Source organism: Thamnophis sirtalis, unplaced genomic scaffold (genome assembly GCF_051295495.1).
Source record: "Thamnophis sirtalis isolate CommonGarterSnake01/CBP01778 unplaced genomic scaffold, rThaSir2_p1.2 scaffold_5, whole genome shotgun sequence".
NCBI lineage: Eukaryota > Metazoa > Chordata > Lepidosauria > Squamata > Natricidae > Thamnophis > Thamnophis sirtalis.
The window spans coordinates 31599553-31620474 of NW_028261385.1; the positions used below are offsets into that span (position 1 = coordinate 31599553).

General features: G+C 33.9%; 1 protein-coding gene across 1 annotated transcript in view; it reads left to right on the top strand.

The window, feature by feature from the left end:
• The window catches only part of RNF180 (ring finger protein 180), a 47311-nt gene that overhangs the window by 12327 nt on the left and 14062 nt on the right, over positions 1-20922 (top strand). Inside the window, 4 exon segments of the mRNA XM_087715557.1 lie at positions 4313-5097; positions 5099-5227; positions 17694-17907; positions 20193-20318. Of these exon segments, the coding sequence (XP_087571683.1) occupies positions 4313-5097; positions 5099-5227; positions 17694-17907; positions 20193-20318 (1254 nt within the window).

The window sequence follows — 20922 nt, forward strand, 5'->3', positions numbered from 1 at the left end:
TATGAATAAAAATATAAAGTCCATTACAGGGCGGGGCATAACCTTTTCCTAGGGGGTCACAGCAACACTTGTAATAACAACACAAATAATTCATACACCATTCGAAAGCCCATCAAAAACTGAGTTTATTGACACGATTTAATAGTCAGTATGACCACCATTAGCCCTTCGAACAGCATTCAAACGAGGTGGATAAGAACACAACAAATCTTCAAACAGTTCCGTTCGATTTTCCAGATTTTCCAGGGCGGGGCATAACCTTTTCCTAGGGGGTCACAGCAAGATCGACAGCAGTTTACAACTTCCGCGACACCTCATTTTAAAGCCCATAAAAAACTGAATTGAATGAGCTATTAAATGTTAAATTTGTTTCGGTTGAAACTTTGAGAATGAATTTGGAAACTGTGTTGAAAAATCTGGAAAATCGAACGGAACTGTTTGAAGATTTGTTGTGTTCTTATCCACCTCGTTTGAATGCTGTTCGAAGGGCTAATGGTGGTCATACTGACTATTAAATCGTGTCAATAAACTCAGTTTTTGATGGGCTTTCGAATGGTGTATGAATTATTTGTGTTGTTATTACAAGTGTTGCTGTGACCCCCTAGGAAAAGGTTATGCCCCGCCCTGTATAGCATAGTATTTCCATACAGATTGAAATGACTAATTCCCACTGTGCTTTGATGATTGATTATTATTATTATTATATACTATCATTTGGTTCAGCTCTTAATGACCGCACTAATCGGTTTTTTCTGTCCCCAGCTTCATGCTTCAGGTCTTTGAATGATTTATTTATTGCCATTTTAATTGTGTCTATCCAACTTGCTGCGGGTCTTCTTCTTTTATATTCATTTGTCTTTGAGTATCTGTCCATTGACATCTTTTAGTATACCAATTTAAGACTGAATTCTTCTGAATTCAGAGATAGTTTCAAAGGCTTTCCTTTTTCCATGCCTGTTTCTAGTTCCAGGTTCATTACAGATGTTGTAAAACTGCTTCATATCTTATTAAATAATAATTATATTAAAGCTTAGAATACAAACCAAAAAATATAACAATAAAACAAAAAAGTGCATGGGGAAAAAACCAAAACATGTATAAAGAAATGACTTTCCCCTTATCAAAAAAAGTACAGACAATTTCATTAACTTATTACCTTCTCGGATAATACAATAAAATAACACTTCTTCCCCATCATATCTATTATCAATACTTTTTTTAGGCCTTCTCATTTGGTCCTAATTGCAAAAGTCCATTGAAGGATAACACATATATCTGCTATTGTTAGCCAAGGCCCTTGAAAGAACTTTTGAACAGGAAGGTGTTGCTGTAAGGATGTTTCATGTACATTGGGGGCCTGGGAAATGCTGAAATTTAGTTTGACAATAAAACAATTAATCCCTTCTGGTGTGCTTGTGCCCATGGCCTGAAATAGGACAGTCTGATTATAAGGCATGACAAAGGCATGACAAAGTAACAACAATGATGAATTGGAAGATCTGCAAGAAATACCATTTGCTTGGAAAGCACAAATTGGTGGGACCAGAAAATAAAGTAATAAAAAATGAAGAAGCTAAGGGATCCAATCAGACAAGCTCTTGCCACCTAACACATCAAATTTAGTAATTGTCAATCAGAAAGACAAAGAAGTCTGGATAGTAGGTGTTGTAGTATTTGAGGATCGCAAAATAGAAAAGAAAACTGGAGAAAAATCACAAAATGCAAACATTTGCAAATAGAAATAGAATAATTATGGCAAAAGAAAGCAAAGATAGTTACCAATTGTAATAGGTGCTTTGGGTACAATCCCAAAACATCTAGAACACCACCTGGACACCATCAGCATTGACAAAATCACCTTCATTCAATTTTTCCAAGCTTTAGTTGGAACAACTTACATTCTGCGGTAATACCTTTAACACTCTCAAACAACAACATTTGCCTATCCCAGGTCCTTGGGAAGGACTCAATAGTCTGTGACAAATATAGTCTAAATATCTGATTGATTGTGTGACTAATCATAATAATAGTAATAATTGAAACCAATAACAACACATAGTTGATAATAGACAACTCATTGCTGCTTTTGGTAATGGTTGATCATCCAACCCCGAGTAACACTTGCTGCTAGCCACCTCTCTCTCAAGGCTAGAGACTGGCATGGAGCACTCCAGAGATCCCAACAAAGCTACATTAATCAACCTTCTATCAGTTACATCAATTGACTCCCAGATATTTATTGGCGCTGCATTCATCTATCGACTCCTTGGATAGTCCATGATGTCTGCTGGGATGATCATCATACTTTGGTTGACCTTGGTGGGGTTAAATCCTTTTAGCATATATTCACAATGTCCTTTGGTCATCCCTCCAAAGAACACTACAACAATAATAAGGCAACTTGGTGAGACTTAAGGTGCTGTGCTTTTTAACAGTAACCAAATGTATGAAATTTGTGTTTAGCTACTGTATAGAGTAGAGTTATAGAAATTGGAGAAGTTAGGCTGCAGGTGGTCATCCTTATTTGTGCTCCCTTCATATTAAAAATTTGGTGATGTAATTTGCTGTCATTTGTAAGAGAAATTCAGAAAAACATGAAACTTAATATCCTGGATTTAGAGGCAAAGGTTTGATGTCTATGCCTTAAAACTTTGCCTCTAAATCCAAGAAAACAAAATTTAAGATTCAAATCATATAGATTTTACTGTGACTATGGCCACCATGATCCCTGGACCCCTTCCAAATATTAAATGTGACTTACAGCCAGCCATTTATTGTAAAATCAGATCTTAAAATCTTATTTTTATGCTTCAGTTAAGTCTAAACTTGCATATCTTATGTTCCTTATATGGTCCCATATAGTATTACCAGTAGAACATTAGTTCTTCTCATAAGTCTAGTTAGGGTTAGATAATTTAAAAGACTTTTAAATTATTGATTGAAAGCCCAATTTATGTTCTCTGCCTAAGATAATATATTTTCTACAGATCATGGAATTGTATTTGATCATAATCCATTGCCACATGTTCTCATTTACATCATGTAAACTTCCATGTATGTCTGTTAATGTCACAAGAATGCTAGAGTGTGTGGAATTCAAAGTTATAATTAACAAAGAAGAGACTATACATTATATTTCAGAACACATAGGGAAAAGCTATTTCAAAATGGGAAAACCTAGTCTTTATCTTGTTACTTATGTATTTATTTAGCAATGGTTATAAGCCACACAATCCTAATGGACTCTAGGTAGAATGCAAAAAATCAAATGCAAAACTCAGAACAAAAATAAAAGCTTAGTTTACAATACAATAACAGAGTTGGAAGGAACCTTGGAGGTCTTCTAGTCCAACCCCATGCCTAGGCAGGAGACTCTACATCATTTCAGACAAATGGTTATCCAACATCTTCTTAAAGACTTTCAGTGTTGGGGCATTCACAACTTCTGGAAGCAAGCTGTTTCACTGATTAATTGTTCTAACTGTCAGGAAATTTCTCTTCAGTTCTAAGTTGTTTCTCTCCTTGATTAGTTTCCACCCATTGCTCCTTGTTCTGCCCTCAGGTACTTTGGAGAATAGTTTGACTCCCTCTTCTTTGTGGCAACCCCTGAGAAATTGGAATACTGCTATCATGTCTCCCCTAGTCCTTCTCTTCATTAAACTAGACATACCCAGTTCCTGCAACTGTTCCTCATATGTTTTAGCCGCCAGTCCCCTAATCATCTTTGTTGCTCTTCTCTGCACTCTTTCTAGAACCTCCACTCTAATCAGTTTAATCAGTTAATATAATTTAAAGCCATTAGTAAAAAATAGGCATTCTTAACATTTTTCTTCTTGAGCCATATCAGTCATCGGACATTAGCAATCATGTTGGCAATCCTATTTTTATCAGTAGCCACACACAAAAATCATCAAAACAATAAAAATTCATAAGCTATTCAGTTTTGGTATAGGTAATATTAACTGCACATCGTATTATAATGTATAACATTAAAAATACCCAGTAGTTAGTATAAATATAATAAATATAATAAATATAATAAATAAATACAATGAGTGTGTTTAGTAGTATCAGATAATATTTTAAAATGTTTACAACGGATCGTTCACGTGAACATTTCCAAGATGTATTTATTTCAAGGAACTTTTTCAAAAGTGTTAGGTTTTGTCTTTTGTTATTTGATTATGTGTTCTTTTTCAGTTATAAAATGATAAGTATATCACTTCCTATTTGGGGGGGGGGGGGAATTGACTTCATAACCATTTCTTATCTCATGAATTATAAAGAATTAATGGCTTATTTTCTCCCATAGGCAACTGGACAACTGGAAAATTGAACTTCCCATTCTGTGAGGCTTGCCTTGGAGAATATAATTTTATCAGTAATACAGTATGTTTATGTGGACAGTTCACAGATATACATCTTTGTAAAAGACAAACTGGCTGCCAAATAGCTACTAGGTTACCAAAATCAGAACTAAAGTACTTGTCACTTTGTAAATGCAATTGTGATTCTAGTAAAGAAATACACAAGAGTGCTACAAGTGGAATTCTGAGAGCTGGAAATCAAAGAGTTCCATATCTGGCTAAAAGTAATGACAGTACTGGAAGATTAATGGAGGCACTTTGCCTAGAGTTGAGATCAGCTAACTTTGAGATGAATAATAAAAAACTATGCTTCAAAGTGTCTAATCTAAAAGCAAGTATTTCAGCTTCACTGGCTCAGAATGACGGATACACTGTAAAAGCTTTTCATAGAATACCACAGAGTTTGAGAAAGAGGCTTGTCTTGCTTCCTACTTTATATGGAATATCCACAATTGAGAGACCTGTTTTTTCTAGGCAACATGAGACACAGCATTTTAATTCAAAAGATTGCTTACCACTGAAATCCAACAAAGTACATAATTATTTTCAGTTCCAACTTGAATCAGATACTTCTGAGCTTTCAAAGAATTTTTTAGTTACTTCTTACAGGATATTAGCACAAGAAGAAACTGGGTTTAATCCTGTTTGGAAAGCTTCAAAAAGTTATCTTGAGAGTGCTGTTACTGATCAACAGCTGTTCTTACCTTCATCAGACAATATTGCAAAAGAAAAATACTCTCCAGCTGCATATCATACCTTTTTATCTTCTTCAGCCCTTCACAACTATTGATCAAGAGTTGTACAAGAAAAAAAGAAACCAGTTGAACAATTTGGGGAGAAAACATAGGTGGCAAGACCAGGTATGTATTACAACAATTTATAGATTGTATTAGATGAAGAATTTTTCTATGAGTACTAGGTGGAGCTTTGGTGTATTGTAAAATTCTTTCTGAAAGTTTCCTTGGAAGTTCTAAAGGTAAAAATAACCTATCATACTTAATAACTATTTTTATTTCATATTTCCTGCATTTTGTTTTGCATAGAACTATTCTACAATCACCATGAAATATACATCCAATATCATATTTATATTTGGTTATCTGTTCTGTAATGTAAAGGCTTTCAGACGTTTTCCTAGTATTTTTTTAAATATTTTGAAATTGTGACTAAAATGTAAAAGTGGGTTAAAATATACAACAGCAACTGTAAAATCAGAAGACAATGGCAACAATGAGTAAAATGGATGAATAGAATCAATTACAGGAATGTCCTTGGAGCACAGCAAGCATTTGTCCATACAGTCATTGGGAATTGAACTCAATACAATGGCAACAAAAGCAGAAATAAAATCAAACAAATTCCAGTCTAGGAAAATATTAGCATGTTCACTACAAATAAAATTAAAAGGCCAGGGAGAATAAAATAGATGTTGAAAAGACAATATTAGAAAACAATACCGAAGTCTAAAGTGATATATTTGTGACAACAAAACAGTTATTAACTTTCTGATTTTTAGATGAGCACTCACTGATCAGCTATTTGGATTGGACTCTTAGAAACACAAGAGGTGGCAAGTGACAAACATAAAAAGTGTAAAAGCATAAAAACATCATGATACAAACACCGTAGTTTATATACTAATGTTCAACATCAGAGTGCAAGTATGAAAGAAAGTGTTGCATTATTCTTGATTACAAGCTGCCCAGAGTTTGTTTTAAGATGGTTTATAAATGGTTTAAATAAATAAAATATGGTTTGAGAAAAATTACACAAGTTCTGAATGTATGCAATCTGAGGGAAAGGTTGGTAAAGTAATGTTTGGTGTTTGTATGAGACTAAAGAAAAAAATATTGGAGACCAAAGAATGAATGAAAATCATGATTGTTTGCTGAATATCTGCTTAGAAAAAGGTATGTTTGTTTCAAATGCAGGGTTTAAATTTGTTTCTGGTACAAATGGAAAGGAATGAATAAAAAGATGATTCATTTGTTTATGACAAAATACTATAAGAATTAAAGTAGCACAACATCTGCAGAATGATGTTTCTATTGGATCCCTAGTTTTTATTGTGTTGAAATTAGCTCCTGTGTAGTGTCCTGGAACATTCAACTTCTTCCATTCACCCTTTTTTATCCTTTTTGTTAAACCATTGGTATAATTCACCCTGAACATTAAGAAGTTATATGTTTTTAAAATATAAAGACATGTACATCAGCATGCCTATCAGCATGCCTATCAATTTTCATGTTAATAGTTCACACTGAAATTCCCATTATAAAAAGCACTTTTAGCATGTTAGCACACAGTGGTAATTATTTATTATTTCCTGAATATAAGAGCTACATTTTTTAAATATTTCACTAATGCTGCCATTTATTATGTAGCATACTAGCATGCTATAAGTTAATCCTATGTCTGAGTTACAGTACATCTTCTTTTGTCTTTGTTTACTATTTTTTTTTGTATAAAGGAATTCTCAAGTAAGTATATAGCAACAGAAATGTGGGGTGTTTTTTTCAACAGCAGGGGGCACCAAATTTCCTCAAGCTACCAAGCAACAAAAGATTGTAAACTTTAACAAATAAGATGCCACATGCTATATCACCCTCAAAATGTTTCATAAAGTAAAATTTAACATTATTTCATTTGTTGGCTGCAGAATTTAAATATAATAATGCTTATACCTGGTGTTAAAATGCATCATCTGTTAACTTTTATACAATAAGTTGTTTCCTGTGATTGATTTTATTGCATTTTCAAAATGCTGGTGATAAATATGTGTAGCATCTTAGTCAAGGAATTACATTTCTGTTTCTTAAAAGTCAATGTCAAAAAATCTCAATACCATTTAGTCATTGGCTGAACTTTACAGAAGGTATAAAATAGAACCTCTACTTTATTTTTTCTTATTACTAAGATCTTAATAAGTGCTTTACATCATTATCAATGAGAGTTAATTTTTTAAATGAAAATTTGTACTCAGTATCATTTTTGGAGCTATGAAAATATTCCATGTCCCATCCCCTTAATTGTATCAAACTTGATAGGCAATGTAGATTTTTAAGACTGCACTCTGAAAAGACTAAATAGGAAATGTGGTTTTCTTCTAGAGAGTTAGAAAGTACTTATTTTTATTAGTTTAAAATGCTCCAGAATTTGTACAGTACTGTAAAAGGAATCTATTATTCAAATATTTTCTAATTCTAATTTAAAGAAACAACCCAAAACATAGAGATTCAATTCAAAAACCACTGTGATTATTAAGAGAGAAGGAAGCAGAGAAACACTTCACTGCATCCTAAAATAACGCACTGAATCCCTCATAGGTTCCATGAAACAAACAATATCTGTAAGAATGTAACAAATATTTATTTTTTATTTAATAGCTTGGGGATGAATCCCTAAAAGCCAACATATTGCAGCTGCTACAGTACTCTTGGTGACTTGTACTGGAGCCAGAACTGGCTGCTTCTCATCATACTCTGCATTTGAGGTCACCCTGAGGCAAACTTTTAAAGTCAGTTGATTTCCTTGAATATCACTTTATTTCTTAATATCTCTATTCTGTTTCTCCATTCAGGAGAATGCCTTTCCAGAAAAGGTGCGGGTCAATATCTAACCTAATGATGTTAACTAAGAAATGCCACTTTCTAGCAGCAATAGCTTAGGTCTGATATTAGAGAATAAAAAATAACTATTTTCTTTATGAATCCTTCAAAATTACACAGGTATAAACTTATCTACTTTTCATTAAGTTCGGGTGAGGGGATACCAGAGAGAGACAATGCTCATTTGGTGCTGTAATTAAATTAGAAACTGGGAGACTTGAGTTCTAGGCCCACCTTAGACACAAAGGCAGCTGGGTGATCTGTGGGCTTTTTCTCAGCCCTAGAAAGGAAGCAATAGTAAATCACTTCCAAAATTTTGCCAAGAAAAACTAAGGGACTTTAGTCAACACTGATTCTAAAATGATTCTGATAGGACTTAAACAAGGGCCTTATTAAAAATGTTTATCGATACAGGCTAGAAAAATGTACTACTTTAAGTTAAGCTCAACATATGCTGACCATAGCGACTTGTTACATTGCGTTGCGTCGTCATGTGATATGATGTATCATTACTTTCCCCCCCTTTGCTAAACTTTGAGTCGGCGTGGTCATTACATAATGTATCTGGCCCATGGGCTATGAGTTTTTTGGATTTTATTTATTTTTTGCCAACAGTATAGAAGTGCTTTAATGGTTGCCTATAGCCTAAGTATTTACTTACTAGGTAAGATCTGGTGGACTAAGCGCTGTTAATTGTGGCTTTTATTTAAGTTCTGCTACACTACTCGAATTCTACTCTAGTTTTGTTTTTCCTATATAAAATGTAATAATGAATGTATACCAAGCATAAGTTCAATTGTTAATAACGATAATAGAGAATAAAAACAGTAATAAAATCAATAAAATTCTTCGGTGTTACAACAGTGAATCACTATTTAAATGATTATTAAATGTAGTTTCAATATTACTATAAAGTTGTCTGTGGCTGTGTATAAACAAGGGCAAAAAAGAGACTATAATTTTAAAATTTGGGCATTATTGTACGTTGCACAAAATTTTATTCATAGTTACCTGAAACACATATAAGAAAGAACGTACTGATTTCTGCATGAGTTACCTGTAAATTTTATCTTAAAGGAAGGCATATATATTAGCACAAATAACTAAATCAGTATGACAGAGGCCTACTTTCATTTGAAATAAAATGTTGGTGATTTTTCAAAGGTACTGTCACAATAAAATGAACCATATTATTCAATTCACAGGTCTATATTCTGTGTGTGTAATATTTGCTTTCTTTGAAATGGTGACTTACAAAAGTATGTGACCCATGACAGTATCGCTTATTAAAACGACAAGGGATACACAATTAGTAAGTACATTTCTCCACCAAATGGTGATAATGGGTTCTGCTGTACAGATAATTACAGCAGTGCTATAATTGCAGTTACAAGAGTTAATGCAACTGTTAGCAAGATAAATGATAGGAAAGCAGTCCTCATTCCTGCCATGCTGTTTCGAAATTCATTTCTGTGACATTTAACTTCTTGGATTTAAAAAGAAAATAAGAAAGGGGTTGCAAGTAAAAGTGTCGTAATGAAATGCAAGATACAGTCATGTTTGTAATATGGTGTTATGCTGGTCATGCTGGTTATCCTAGCATGAAAAGGAAATTATAAAGCAAAAATGTAAGGGAAAAGAATGGAAAAGTTAAAAAAAAAGTAATATAAATCTTATTCCTCCTATTTTAGACTCTTGAGTGCTTAAATGATTGCCCTTCCAATATTAGATTTTTGTTATGTTTGCACTTAGATTTTACTTATTTAGCATATAGCTGCCCTTTGATGTATTCAGTTGATGGCTTCGCATTTTTTTAACTACAGCTGTCATCTATTATTAAGACTAGTCTCTGTTGATCAGATATTCTATGCTAACCTAGTTTTTGATGGATGAAGGATTTGAAAATATACTATAGCTGCCTTTTCTTGTGTGCTAAACAGTAAATTTATATAGCAAAGAATAGTCTAATTCCAATGACCATAAAATTGTCATGAATAGATCCATGAAGACATCTGAAACTAAGAAAACACCAGAAATACATCTCATTTAAAGATTATTCAAGAATCATTTGCTAACCATTGTTACAGGAGGATAAAGGTATAGTAAATTAAGGAGATGGCAAAAGATGCACAGAAACTATTAGTATAAGTGCAAAAGGAAGAGCCATCTGCCATCATTATTGAATAGTATTGTGCTAAATGGAATTTTAAAATAGAAAATTCATATAGCTGCTTTGGAATGAATGGTATATTCAGTAATAAATGTACATACTGATTTTACATTATATATTTGGAAAGTGAATCTCATGATAATAAACAGAAGTTCTCTTACAAAAAAATTAGAAGAAAAATAAAACAAAATTTGTTATATGAAGTCTTGTTGCATAAAGTTACTGATGAAGCATCGTTCTTCACAAGCAAATGAGCTTGTATATATGTAGATTTATTGAAATAGTTCTAAAGACTACCTCATATTTTTATTCTCTGTATTAACCACAACAAAGTTTCTATTTATTATATACATGTGAAACTCGAAAAATTAGAATATCGTGCAAAAGGTCATTTATTTCAGTAATGCAACTTAAAAGGTGAAAGTAATATATGAGATAGACTCATTACATGCAAAGCAAGATAGTTCAAGCCGTGATTTTGGCATAATTGTGATGAGTATGGCTTACAACTCATGAAAACCCCAAATAGAGCCAAGGTGGCGCAGTGGTTAAATGCAGCACTGCAGGCTACTGCTAGATCAGCAGTTCAGCGGTTCAAATCTCACCGGCTCAGGGTTGACTCAGCCTTCCATCCTTCCGAGGTGGGTAAAATGAGGACCCAGATTGTTGGGGGCAATATGCTGACTCTCTGTAAACCGCTTAGAGAGGGCTGAAAGCCCTATGAAGCGGTATATAAGTCTACTGCTATTGCTATTGCTAAATCCACAATCTCAGAAAATTAGAATATTACATGCAATCAATAAAACAAGGATTGTACATAGAACAATATCGGACCTCTGAAAAGTATAAGCATGCGTATGTACTCAGTACTTGGTTTGGGCCCCTTTTGCAGCAATTACTGCCTCAATGCAGTGTAGCATGGAAGCTATCAGCCTGTGGCACTGCTGAGGTGTTATGGAAGACCAGGATGCTTCAATAGCGGCCTTCAGCTCTTCTGCATTGTTTGGTCTCATGTCTCTCATCTTTCTCTTGGCAATGCCCCATAGATTCTCTTTGGCGTTCAGGTCAGGCAGGTTTGCTGGCCAATCAAGCACTGTAATCCCATGGTCATTGAACCAGGTTTTGGCGCTTTTGGCAGTGTGGGCAGGTGCCAAGTCCTGCTGGAAAATGAAGTCAGCATCCCCATAAAGCTCGTCTGCGGAAGGAAGCATGAAGTGCTCCAAAATCTCCTGGTAGACAGCTGCATTGACCCTGGACTTAATGAAGCACAGAGGACCAACACCAGCAGATGACATGGCTCCCCAAATCAACACAGACTGTGGAAACTTCACACTGGACTTCAAGCATCTTGCAGTGTGTGCCTCTCCATTCTTCCTCCATACTCTGGGTCCTTGGTTTCCAAATGAAATGCAAAAGTTGCTCTCATCAGAAAAGAAGACTTTGGACCACTGAGCAACAGACCAGGTCTGGTTTTTTTTAGTCCAGGTAAGAGGCTTCTGACGTTGTTTGTTCTTCAGGAGCGGCTTGACAAGAGGAATACAATATTTGAAGCCCATGTTCAGGATCCGTCTGCATGTGGTGTCTCTTGATGCACTGACTCCAGCCTCAGTCCACTCCTTGTGAAAGTCCCCAACACTTTTGAATGGCCTTTTCCTGACAATCCTCTCCAGGCTGCGGTCATCCCTGCTGTTTGTGCACCTTTTTCTTCCACACTTTTCCCTTCCACATAACTTTCTATTAATCTGCTTTGATACAGCATTTTGGGAAGGTCCAACTTTTTTTGCAATTACTTTTTGAGGCTTTCCTTCCTTATGGAGGGTGTCAATGATGGTTTTCTGCACAACTGTCAGATCAGCAGTCTTTCCCATGATTATGATTCCTACTCAACCACTTGATCAGTGGGTGCAGCAAAATTTCACAAACTGACTACCTACAATGCCATGACAGCATTGCTAAGATCATTCACTGGAAATTGTGCCAAAAGTTTGGATTTGAGTACAGCAAAAACTACTGGGAACATCAGGTTCAGAAGGTTTTAGAGAATAAGAAAGTCAAGATCTTGTGGGACTTCAGAATTCAGACTGACAGGCACTTGGCCCACAACACACCTGACATAACAATAGTTGAAAAGAAAAAAGTATGGTTCATTGACATTGCAATACCTGGTGATGCACAAATTGAAGATAAACAACAAGAAAAAAATCACAAAGTACTGGGACTTGCAAATTGAAGTTGAGCGACTGTGGAAAACGATATCATGTGTTGTCCCGATTGTAATTTGAGCTCTTGGAGCAATACCTAAAAGGCTACCTCGCTATTTGGAAATTTTAAATTTATCAGACTTGAACATTCTGATTCTACAAAAAACCACCCTACTTGGAACAGCTTATCCTCCGACGTTACCTTAACAACTAGGTCCTAGGTTAGGACTCGAGCTGTTGAACTACCAACCAGCCCCAAAGGCTGTGAATCTCACCAAAGATTAACCACATAATAATAACAACAAAAACAACAACAACAACAACCTGTTCCCTTGTGTTTAATACTAAGTGAGCAGCAAAGCTTTATAGGGTGCTTTGATTGATAGTGAGTAGGAAAAAAACCGAACCAGAAGCTATTATTATAAGACTCTCATCCTCCAAGTGCAATACAAAAACAAACTTATACGACTGTTTAATAGTGATAGTAAAAGATTGTAAAATATGGAAACTGATTAGGAAAAGCTTTGAATGCTAGGGAATTGAAAAGAATATTCAATATTCAATGAAAAATTAGGAATATATACAGAAATAATAAATTTGGGACGATGTGTAGAGATTAATGCAGAAAGGAACCCAACATATAAGAAAATTAAATAATAGGTTGGTAAAATTGATGAGCATATGGAGGCAAAATTGAGATAACCGAAGGAAATTGTTAATGTGACAATGAGAAACACATGATCAAGCTACTGGAGAAATGAGGATGCTTAATGAGTTTTGTTTTTATTGATAAAAGGTTACATTTTTAAAATTTAAGTAAAAACATGTGAAATTCACTTTTATAGCCTGCAACTGTTAGCAGCATTAAATTTCTATATATGCAATAAGCCTATTAAAATCAATGAAACAATAAGTAAATTATGGCTAAATGAAATCATATTGATTTAAGTCAGCTGGTTTTGAGGCTGCTGCTCATATTGAGTCAAATTTTAAAAACCACATAATTTAATATATGAATTATGGTCAGTGTGATAAAAATATATCCAAACTTAAAAGTTGCCATTATCTGTGATCTTTCTAGCATTCTGTCTTGTGGTCTTTATAAGTGATTAATTGTGATTAATGTGATAAAATAAGTTTACATTGGTCTGTTTCCTGATCCAGCCTACCTCAAAACACTAATATGTTTTGTATATGAGAGCTGCAAAAGGAATTCACACATTCTAATCAACTTTTCAGAAACATGTTTTCTTAAACATTTTATATTTGCTCTTAACAAAATGTTACTAATTATTATGTAATTACAATAATCATGAATTTTTAGAAATGCTTCTATAAAGTTCAGTAAGTATATATGTATTTGAAATTTAAAAATTACCTAATGTATTTTTTTTATTTTGTGTAAAGATAAAACAGAATGTAAACCACCTTGGATTACTGTTACCATGTTTAATCTACCTAGGATACTTTAATGATTGAGGTAGCATACAATTCGACAATTAAGTAATGCCACTGCTTCTAGTATATTTAATATCCCCATAGGTTATTCAGCACCATTTTTTTATTTGTAATCTTTATTTCAAGCTCAAGAATGTTCCTAAGAACACATGTATAGGGCAACCATGTTGTTAATTCAGAAACAGGGTGGATTTTATTTAAACCAAGTCAATTTAAATAATGATTTAAATAATGATTTAAATCACTAGTAAAAGGACTTGATTTAAATCAACTCGATTTAAATCATAATTTTTAAAGAGCAACTGTCATTTCTGTCCTGCAATGGCTCCTCCTCAGGCCCACTATTGACTCACCGACAGTCCCATTCACTTTAATGGGATAGCTGGTAATGCAGCAGTGACCCAACAAGGTGAGAGACATGGTAGGCAGCAGGTGAATGGATGCTTGCTAGCAGGCGCTTCCATGATGAATCTGAAATGACAGGTGCTCTTTAATATTATAGCCTGCTTAGAATGTTTCACTTCCATTTTTACTGCTTCCCCTTCCTCTTCACACTTAGAATCTGGTGGTACAGATGTATTTCTCTTCAAACAATCATACAGTTTGTAGTATACGTAGATTTGCAAAACAATGGGATAAAGGAATATTCCTGAACTTTGTTTTATGATTTATTCATGGTTACTGCCAAATTGTGTGAATGCATCAATGCAGTGCATGTTATCTCAGCTTGCAGAGCTTGGATTCATTGAATGAGTTTTCCAAAATTTTAAATATTTTTAGCAATTGTGTTGTATTGCTGACTCTTTCAGGTTGTGATAAATTGTGATTTTTAAGATCTTTTTCACATATGCTGTTATCAAATCAGTGTCATTTGAATTATTTTGGTTTTGTTTAAAAAAACTCCATTTATCGTAATTTAAAGTTCATTCTGGTATTTTCAGACATTCCAGTGAGCAATCATTCTGAATGTTGTTTCTGTTTTTAGAATATTAGCTATCCTGCAGAATGTTATTCTGTCTGCAAGTTTGAAAACATTTTGTCTACCTTTTTATCTAAAATTTATGCAAATATTGAGGAGTGACTGAATACTGTGACATCTGACATGATAATCTTATTTCTGTTTGTTGAGGAACATTGATGAACACTCTATCATTTTTGACATCTGCAAATCATCCTAATAACCATACATACCATTGGAATCTCACGTTTATTAGTTCATATTATCTGACTCTCATTCTGGAGACGGTTTATCTATCTGATTACTAAGAATCAATGTTGACCTGATGACATATAATCAATGAATCAGTCAGAATGTCATGGAAAATTTTGCCAAATGCTTTCGTATTTTTACAGTCCACTAAAAAAGTTACCTGTTGAAAAAAAAGTCATACATTTTTATCAAACTGGTGCATGCTTCTAAGGCATTAACAAATACCTAAATAATTTATAACAAAATTTGGTTAATTGTCAGTTTTTAGAGGACTGGTTTCTAATTCCTTGAAAAGATCTTTTTTCCATTTTGAAGCTAGGGAAAATCTTTGCTTCTTTCCAATCATTTGGTGCTTTGTAAAGTTCATTTTCCTGAACTTCTCAGTAATAATGAATACAGGTTTGGAATGGAATAGAGTGCATTCCATGTGGCTCTGGAGATGTAGATTCATTCAAGATCAATATATATTCTCTGGCTTTCTTCCTGTGAAGCTCTTGCTCCTTCAACCATCACAATGACTTGGTGAAGTGCATATCCACTTGACATACTTCCAGTCAATGCATTAAGCATGTGTGGATTGACTCAAGCAGTCCTATTAGCTATTAACAAGGAATCTACAGGAATACTCAGTCATGTGAAAGTTTAATGCTTAGCTTTAGTGCTTTGGGGAATTTATTCTGTATAATGATTTATATATAATTCCTTAGTATGCCTTATAACAGCCATTTAAGTTACACCATTATCTTCTAGGTAATATAGGCGAAATAGGAAATCAAAAGAACTTCCTAAAGGCCATCTTTTGAATTCAAATAGAGATACATTTTAAATGAGAACTTCTGCTTCAGTTTACTCTATTTTGTTGTCCAGACTCCATCAGTGTTCAATGAATGCTGCTGTAATTTTCCATCCTTTCATTTTACCATTGTACATGAATCATTGTTTCTTGATGTTATAAGTAAAAACAACATTTCTTCATTCTCTTTCCCCAATGAGCTATTATTTTCCCCACACTGAAACAGAGTCAGGAGAGGAAGACTTAGCTTGTGCAAGTCAGGATGATGAAATTGTCAAGCTTGATTTTTTGGGGGGGGGGGAGCTTTGACAAATTGTATTTCTACTTGGAAATCATTTTTGGACTTTTTATGAGAAACTGATAAAAAATGAAATGTTTATTGTAGGATTTCATTATTACAATTATATGAATTATGGAAGCAATACAAATGTTAAACTTGTATTTATTCATTGATTTTTTACTTATATTTGTACCAAGGAAAGTCAGAAGTCATTCATTTTCTTTTCTTTTTTTAATCTTTCTTTCTTCCATGTTCACATTTTCTTTCCTGAGCTTTTTTTTAGATCTTTTTTCTGTTTGACTTTTAACTTTGCATTTTCAACATGTATATCAGGGGTGGATTCCTGTCAGTTCTAACCTCTTCTATAGAAGAAGTTCCACAAATCTACAGTGCCGCTTAGAAAGGGTTCCAGCTCCCTCCCCCTGCCAGTCCGCACATCATCAAGATGAAGAGCAAGAGGAGGAATTCTGGGAGTTGAAGTCCACAAGTCTTAAAGCTGTCAAGTTTGAACACCCCTGGGTTTTTTTTCTAAAGGGTTAGAGGTGCAAGGGTCTTGTACCTTGACAGCTTTAAGACTTGCACACTTCAATGCCAGAGTTCCTGAGCCAACATGACTGGAGGAAGAATTCTGGGAGTTGAAGTCCACAAGTCTTAAAGCTGTCAAGTTTGAACACCCCTAGGGGTTTTTTTCTAAAGGGTTAGGGGTACAAGGGTCTTGTAAGTTGTCAGTTTTAAAACTTGCGTGCTTCAAATGCCAGAGTTTCTGAGCCAACATTTTGGTTGCTAAGCAAGAGCATTGTTAAGTGAGTTTCACCACATTTTACAAGTTGGCCACTCTCACCCGGTCACATGGCTGGCAAGCCACTCCCACAAAGCAGACCACACCTACAGAAGAGGTTCTAAAAAATTTTGAAACCCATCACTGATGTATATGTATACATTTCATAATGTATATGTATGTATATCACTAATAACACAGTCATATAAATTGTAGACCAGAACTAAACATTACAAGCTCTTGGTCTGCTTTTAACAAGCTAAAACTTTATAAAATCATTATTATCATGAAGCAAGTAAGCCTATATTCAGAAGAGCATCCTGGAATAATCTAGAAATAGATTATTAGTTTACAAAATCATACACCTTAAGAACATAAGAATAGCCATGGTGAATCAGGACCTGTCCAGTCTTATTCCAGTTTTTTATTTCCATCAGTGACCAACTACTTATTTTAATGAATGCTACATTCATTTTGAGAAAACTCTACCTATTTCCAGTCCTGTTGATATACCCATATCAAAGTATAAAATTGTATCTATAATTGAATACTATCATAAAGTATGTTCATCATTGAGAGTTAATAGTGATTAACCGATCACTAGGTTGATTTTGCTTTTTTTTAGTTATTAAATATTGATTTTTTTGAGCCACACTATAATTTTTCATATTATTTTACTAATATTATTTTAAACCAAAGAATATATTGCAAAATAAACTTGGAATAAGCATTCCGTTGTCATAAATTATATTATTGCATACATTGCATCTTTAATTTGAATGATTAAAATAGTTTTTGACATTGCCTCATGTTTTTATTTCATTGTAGACAATGAATACAAAAGAAGAATATGAACACAGAAAAGATAAGGAAAGCTACCTCTGTGCAGTTTGCTTGGATATCTACTTCAATCCTTACATGTGCTACCCATGCCATCATATTTTCTGCGAACCTTGCCTACGTATGCTTGCCAAGGATAATCCAACTAGCACTCCATGTCCTCTCTGCCGTACTGCAATTACCCACGTTTTTTTCCAATCAGGTAAAAAGCCTTCCTTAAATACATTTCAGTAATTGTTGCCTATATTTCCAAATTAGTACTAATTAGTACTAATATTAAAACTAACTATCCTTCTCAAGAAAATGTTCAGTATTAAGTGTATTCCAAATACCGGAAATATGCTAATAACATAATGAAAATATAACCAAATTCTATGTGATGCCAGCTGATATGTTTCTAAAAGTGTAATTGTTTCAGTAATCAATCTCATCAATGGCAATGTCATATAGAATTGATATCTAAATATTTGAACGTATTTCAGTCAAAATCATTCAACAACTGGCACATCTTCATGGCAAAATCCAGAATGCATGTACGTTCGCCTCAATTATCATTTATATGTATAATCTGCTCCTCCAAACATTTTTATTTATTAAATGTATATGCTGCCCATCTCATCAAATGTCAGCTTAATTTTTAACCTAGGCTTATATGTGAGGATTTTTCAGTAATGAGAAATGAAAAGAAAGTGCTCATGGAGTTAAACTATAATGAGGCAAGCATTTCTCAGAGACCCTTACCTAGAGGTGGGATTCAGCCCATTCAGACCAGTTCAGGTGAACCAGTTGTTAAAATTCTGCCCAGTTTGACAAACCATTTAATCCCATCACTGACTGGCCCCGCCCCAGCCCATTTTTTGGCCTGTTTATTGGGGCATTTTTTGGAGCATTTTGGACTTCAGTAATAGTAAATAAATAGAGAGGGAAATTGAACCTTGTTAAGGCCTTTAGTGGCCGGGAGGCAAGGCTGGGTGTGATGAGTGACGTCAAGTTGGCCACACCCACCCAATCACATGGCCACCCGGGCTCGCCTACCCAGTCAGTCATTAGGGCAGAAAAAGTTTGTTAAATTATTTGAATCCCACCACTGCCCTTACCCCTTATATAACTAGTTGGAAGTAAGTTTCTGTACCAGTTTAGGTTAGTTTTAATATTTACTGCTTTCCTTCATTGTCTCCTTGAGATGCATACAGAACATCACTCTTATCTAGTAAGTTAAAATTAACCATAGATTCTTAAGTACTATAGTCTCATAATCATTATCTAGTCCTAGATATCAGTTTGAACAAATCCAGACATGCATATTGTGTCTTCACTACATTATAATATGTCTTTTTCCAAGAGTTAATGAAGAAGTTAATTACCACTAAATAATTCCCCCTTTTGTAACATTAAATTGTACAGAAGTAGAATTTAGTCTAAAAATTCAGTATTTCAAATTGAATTAGAAGTCTCTAAGGCAATAACAGAGGAAAGGGTTCTTGGCAATATATAGAAACTGAACATCTAGCTAATTATTTATTGCATTGTCCATTATACACAAAAGCTGTAAGTTATCATTTGGGAGCTCAAGACAACAATATTTTTTTCTTATTCCATATTAATTTTTTTTCTATGTAAGAGGAAAACACATTAGTAACAAGATTTAATAAAACTATGACTGAAACAGTAATTACACCTATGATTGTGATAGAGATTTCTCATTTATTGCAAAGTAAATGAAAATGAGAAGTGGTGTTTTTTATGTATTATTACACTTTAGATGGATTTGCATAATAAAAGGTCCTGGAACAAATTACACTCTGTATCATTCTTGTAACTATATTTAATAGAAGAAATGGGTGTCTTATTAGTATTCCATCAAATGCATTCATCGATTGAATGTTGATGAGTGAAATAATAGAGTCACCTATCAGGGAAATGGGTGATATATAAATTTAATGCATAAAAAGTATTTAAATAGGGCAAAGATGTGGACCTACTGGACTTTAGACTGACCCCAGTCCAGGAGGCCTTATGTGTCCAACTGGCTCTTGTTTTTGACATATGTAATTTAAAAATATCTATTGGTTTATATCCAGCCAATATTATTTTTGCTCTGTATAGTCGTATAGTCTTCGTATTCTCTGAATTTGGTGAGAAATCCACAACTTCTCTTACAATTGCTTTGCAAATGCTTTTAAAAGAACCCAAAGTTTCAAATCTCATTTGCCAGGTAACACAGTTGCCAGCTGTTCAAAAAGATAAAAGAGGTTATCTAAGTGTTCATCACATGATTCTCTAGATTGTTTCATTCATCTTGATATAATGTAATAAATATTTCTGGATATAATAAATACTTCTGAAAAGTAACCGACTTATCTTCAAGGGCTGATTCTCTTTTAAGTTTTCATAAATATGAAAAACAATGGAAAATTGATACCAATATTTTCATTACTAAATAAAGGTTGCTAACATGTTTATGTTATTTCTTCTTGTTTATTGTAGACCTGAACAATTCCACAGAAACTTTCTTTCCAATGGAATATTCAAAATTAAAGGAAAATTTTCAAAAATCAAATTTAGCAAATTGGCCTCTCCCTAGTTGCAAAAAAGTATTCAGAGTTATTGATGGTAAGTAAATTATTAATGACTATTTTATCTTAGAAATTCATTAACTTAAAAGTTAAATGTTCAAGGATATGCATGACTGAATCATATTTTATTCTCTATGAGAGTTTTTATTAATGAATTTTTATTTATGCCCACTCTGAAAGTAATACTATAAACTATAGTATTGCAGTAGAAATAATACAAGTTGAGTTTTTGTTTGAATTTACACTATATTTGCATGCCCGAGTAGACACTCTCAGAATATTCTAGCCAAGTTGTTTATGCAGAAAGATATCCTATTTCAATGTGCAGATATCTAAAAGGGAAACTCATGAATTTTCTTATTTCCTTGAGTTAATGCTATTTCCTATGTGGTAAGCATGGCGAACTGTCAAATGCATAGGTAACTGTTTAAAGACCAGCACTACATATAAAGGCATTGAGTAACAAGGTATGCTTACAGGCAGTTATGGAGATCAGAAGATAGTATTGCTTACTTGCATTAGATCTTGTGTATAAAATTGAGTAAATGTTAATTGCAAAGAGTATAGATCAACAAATATCTGACAGCAAAATCTAGTAAAAACTATTTAAAACTAAAATGACAGATAAGCTTTCTGCTAGC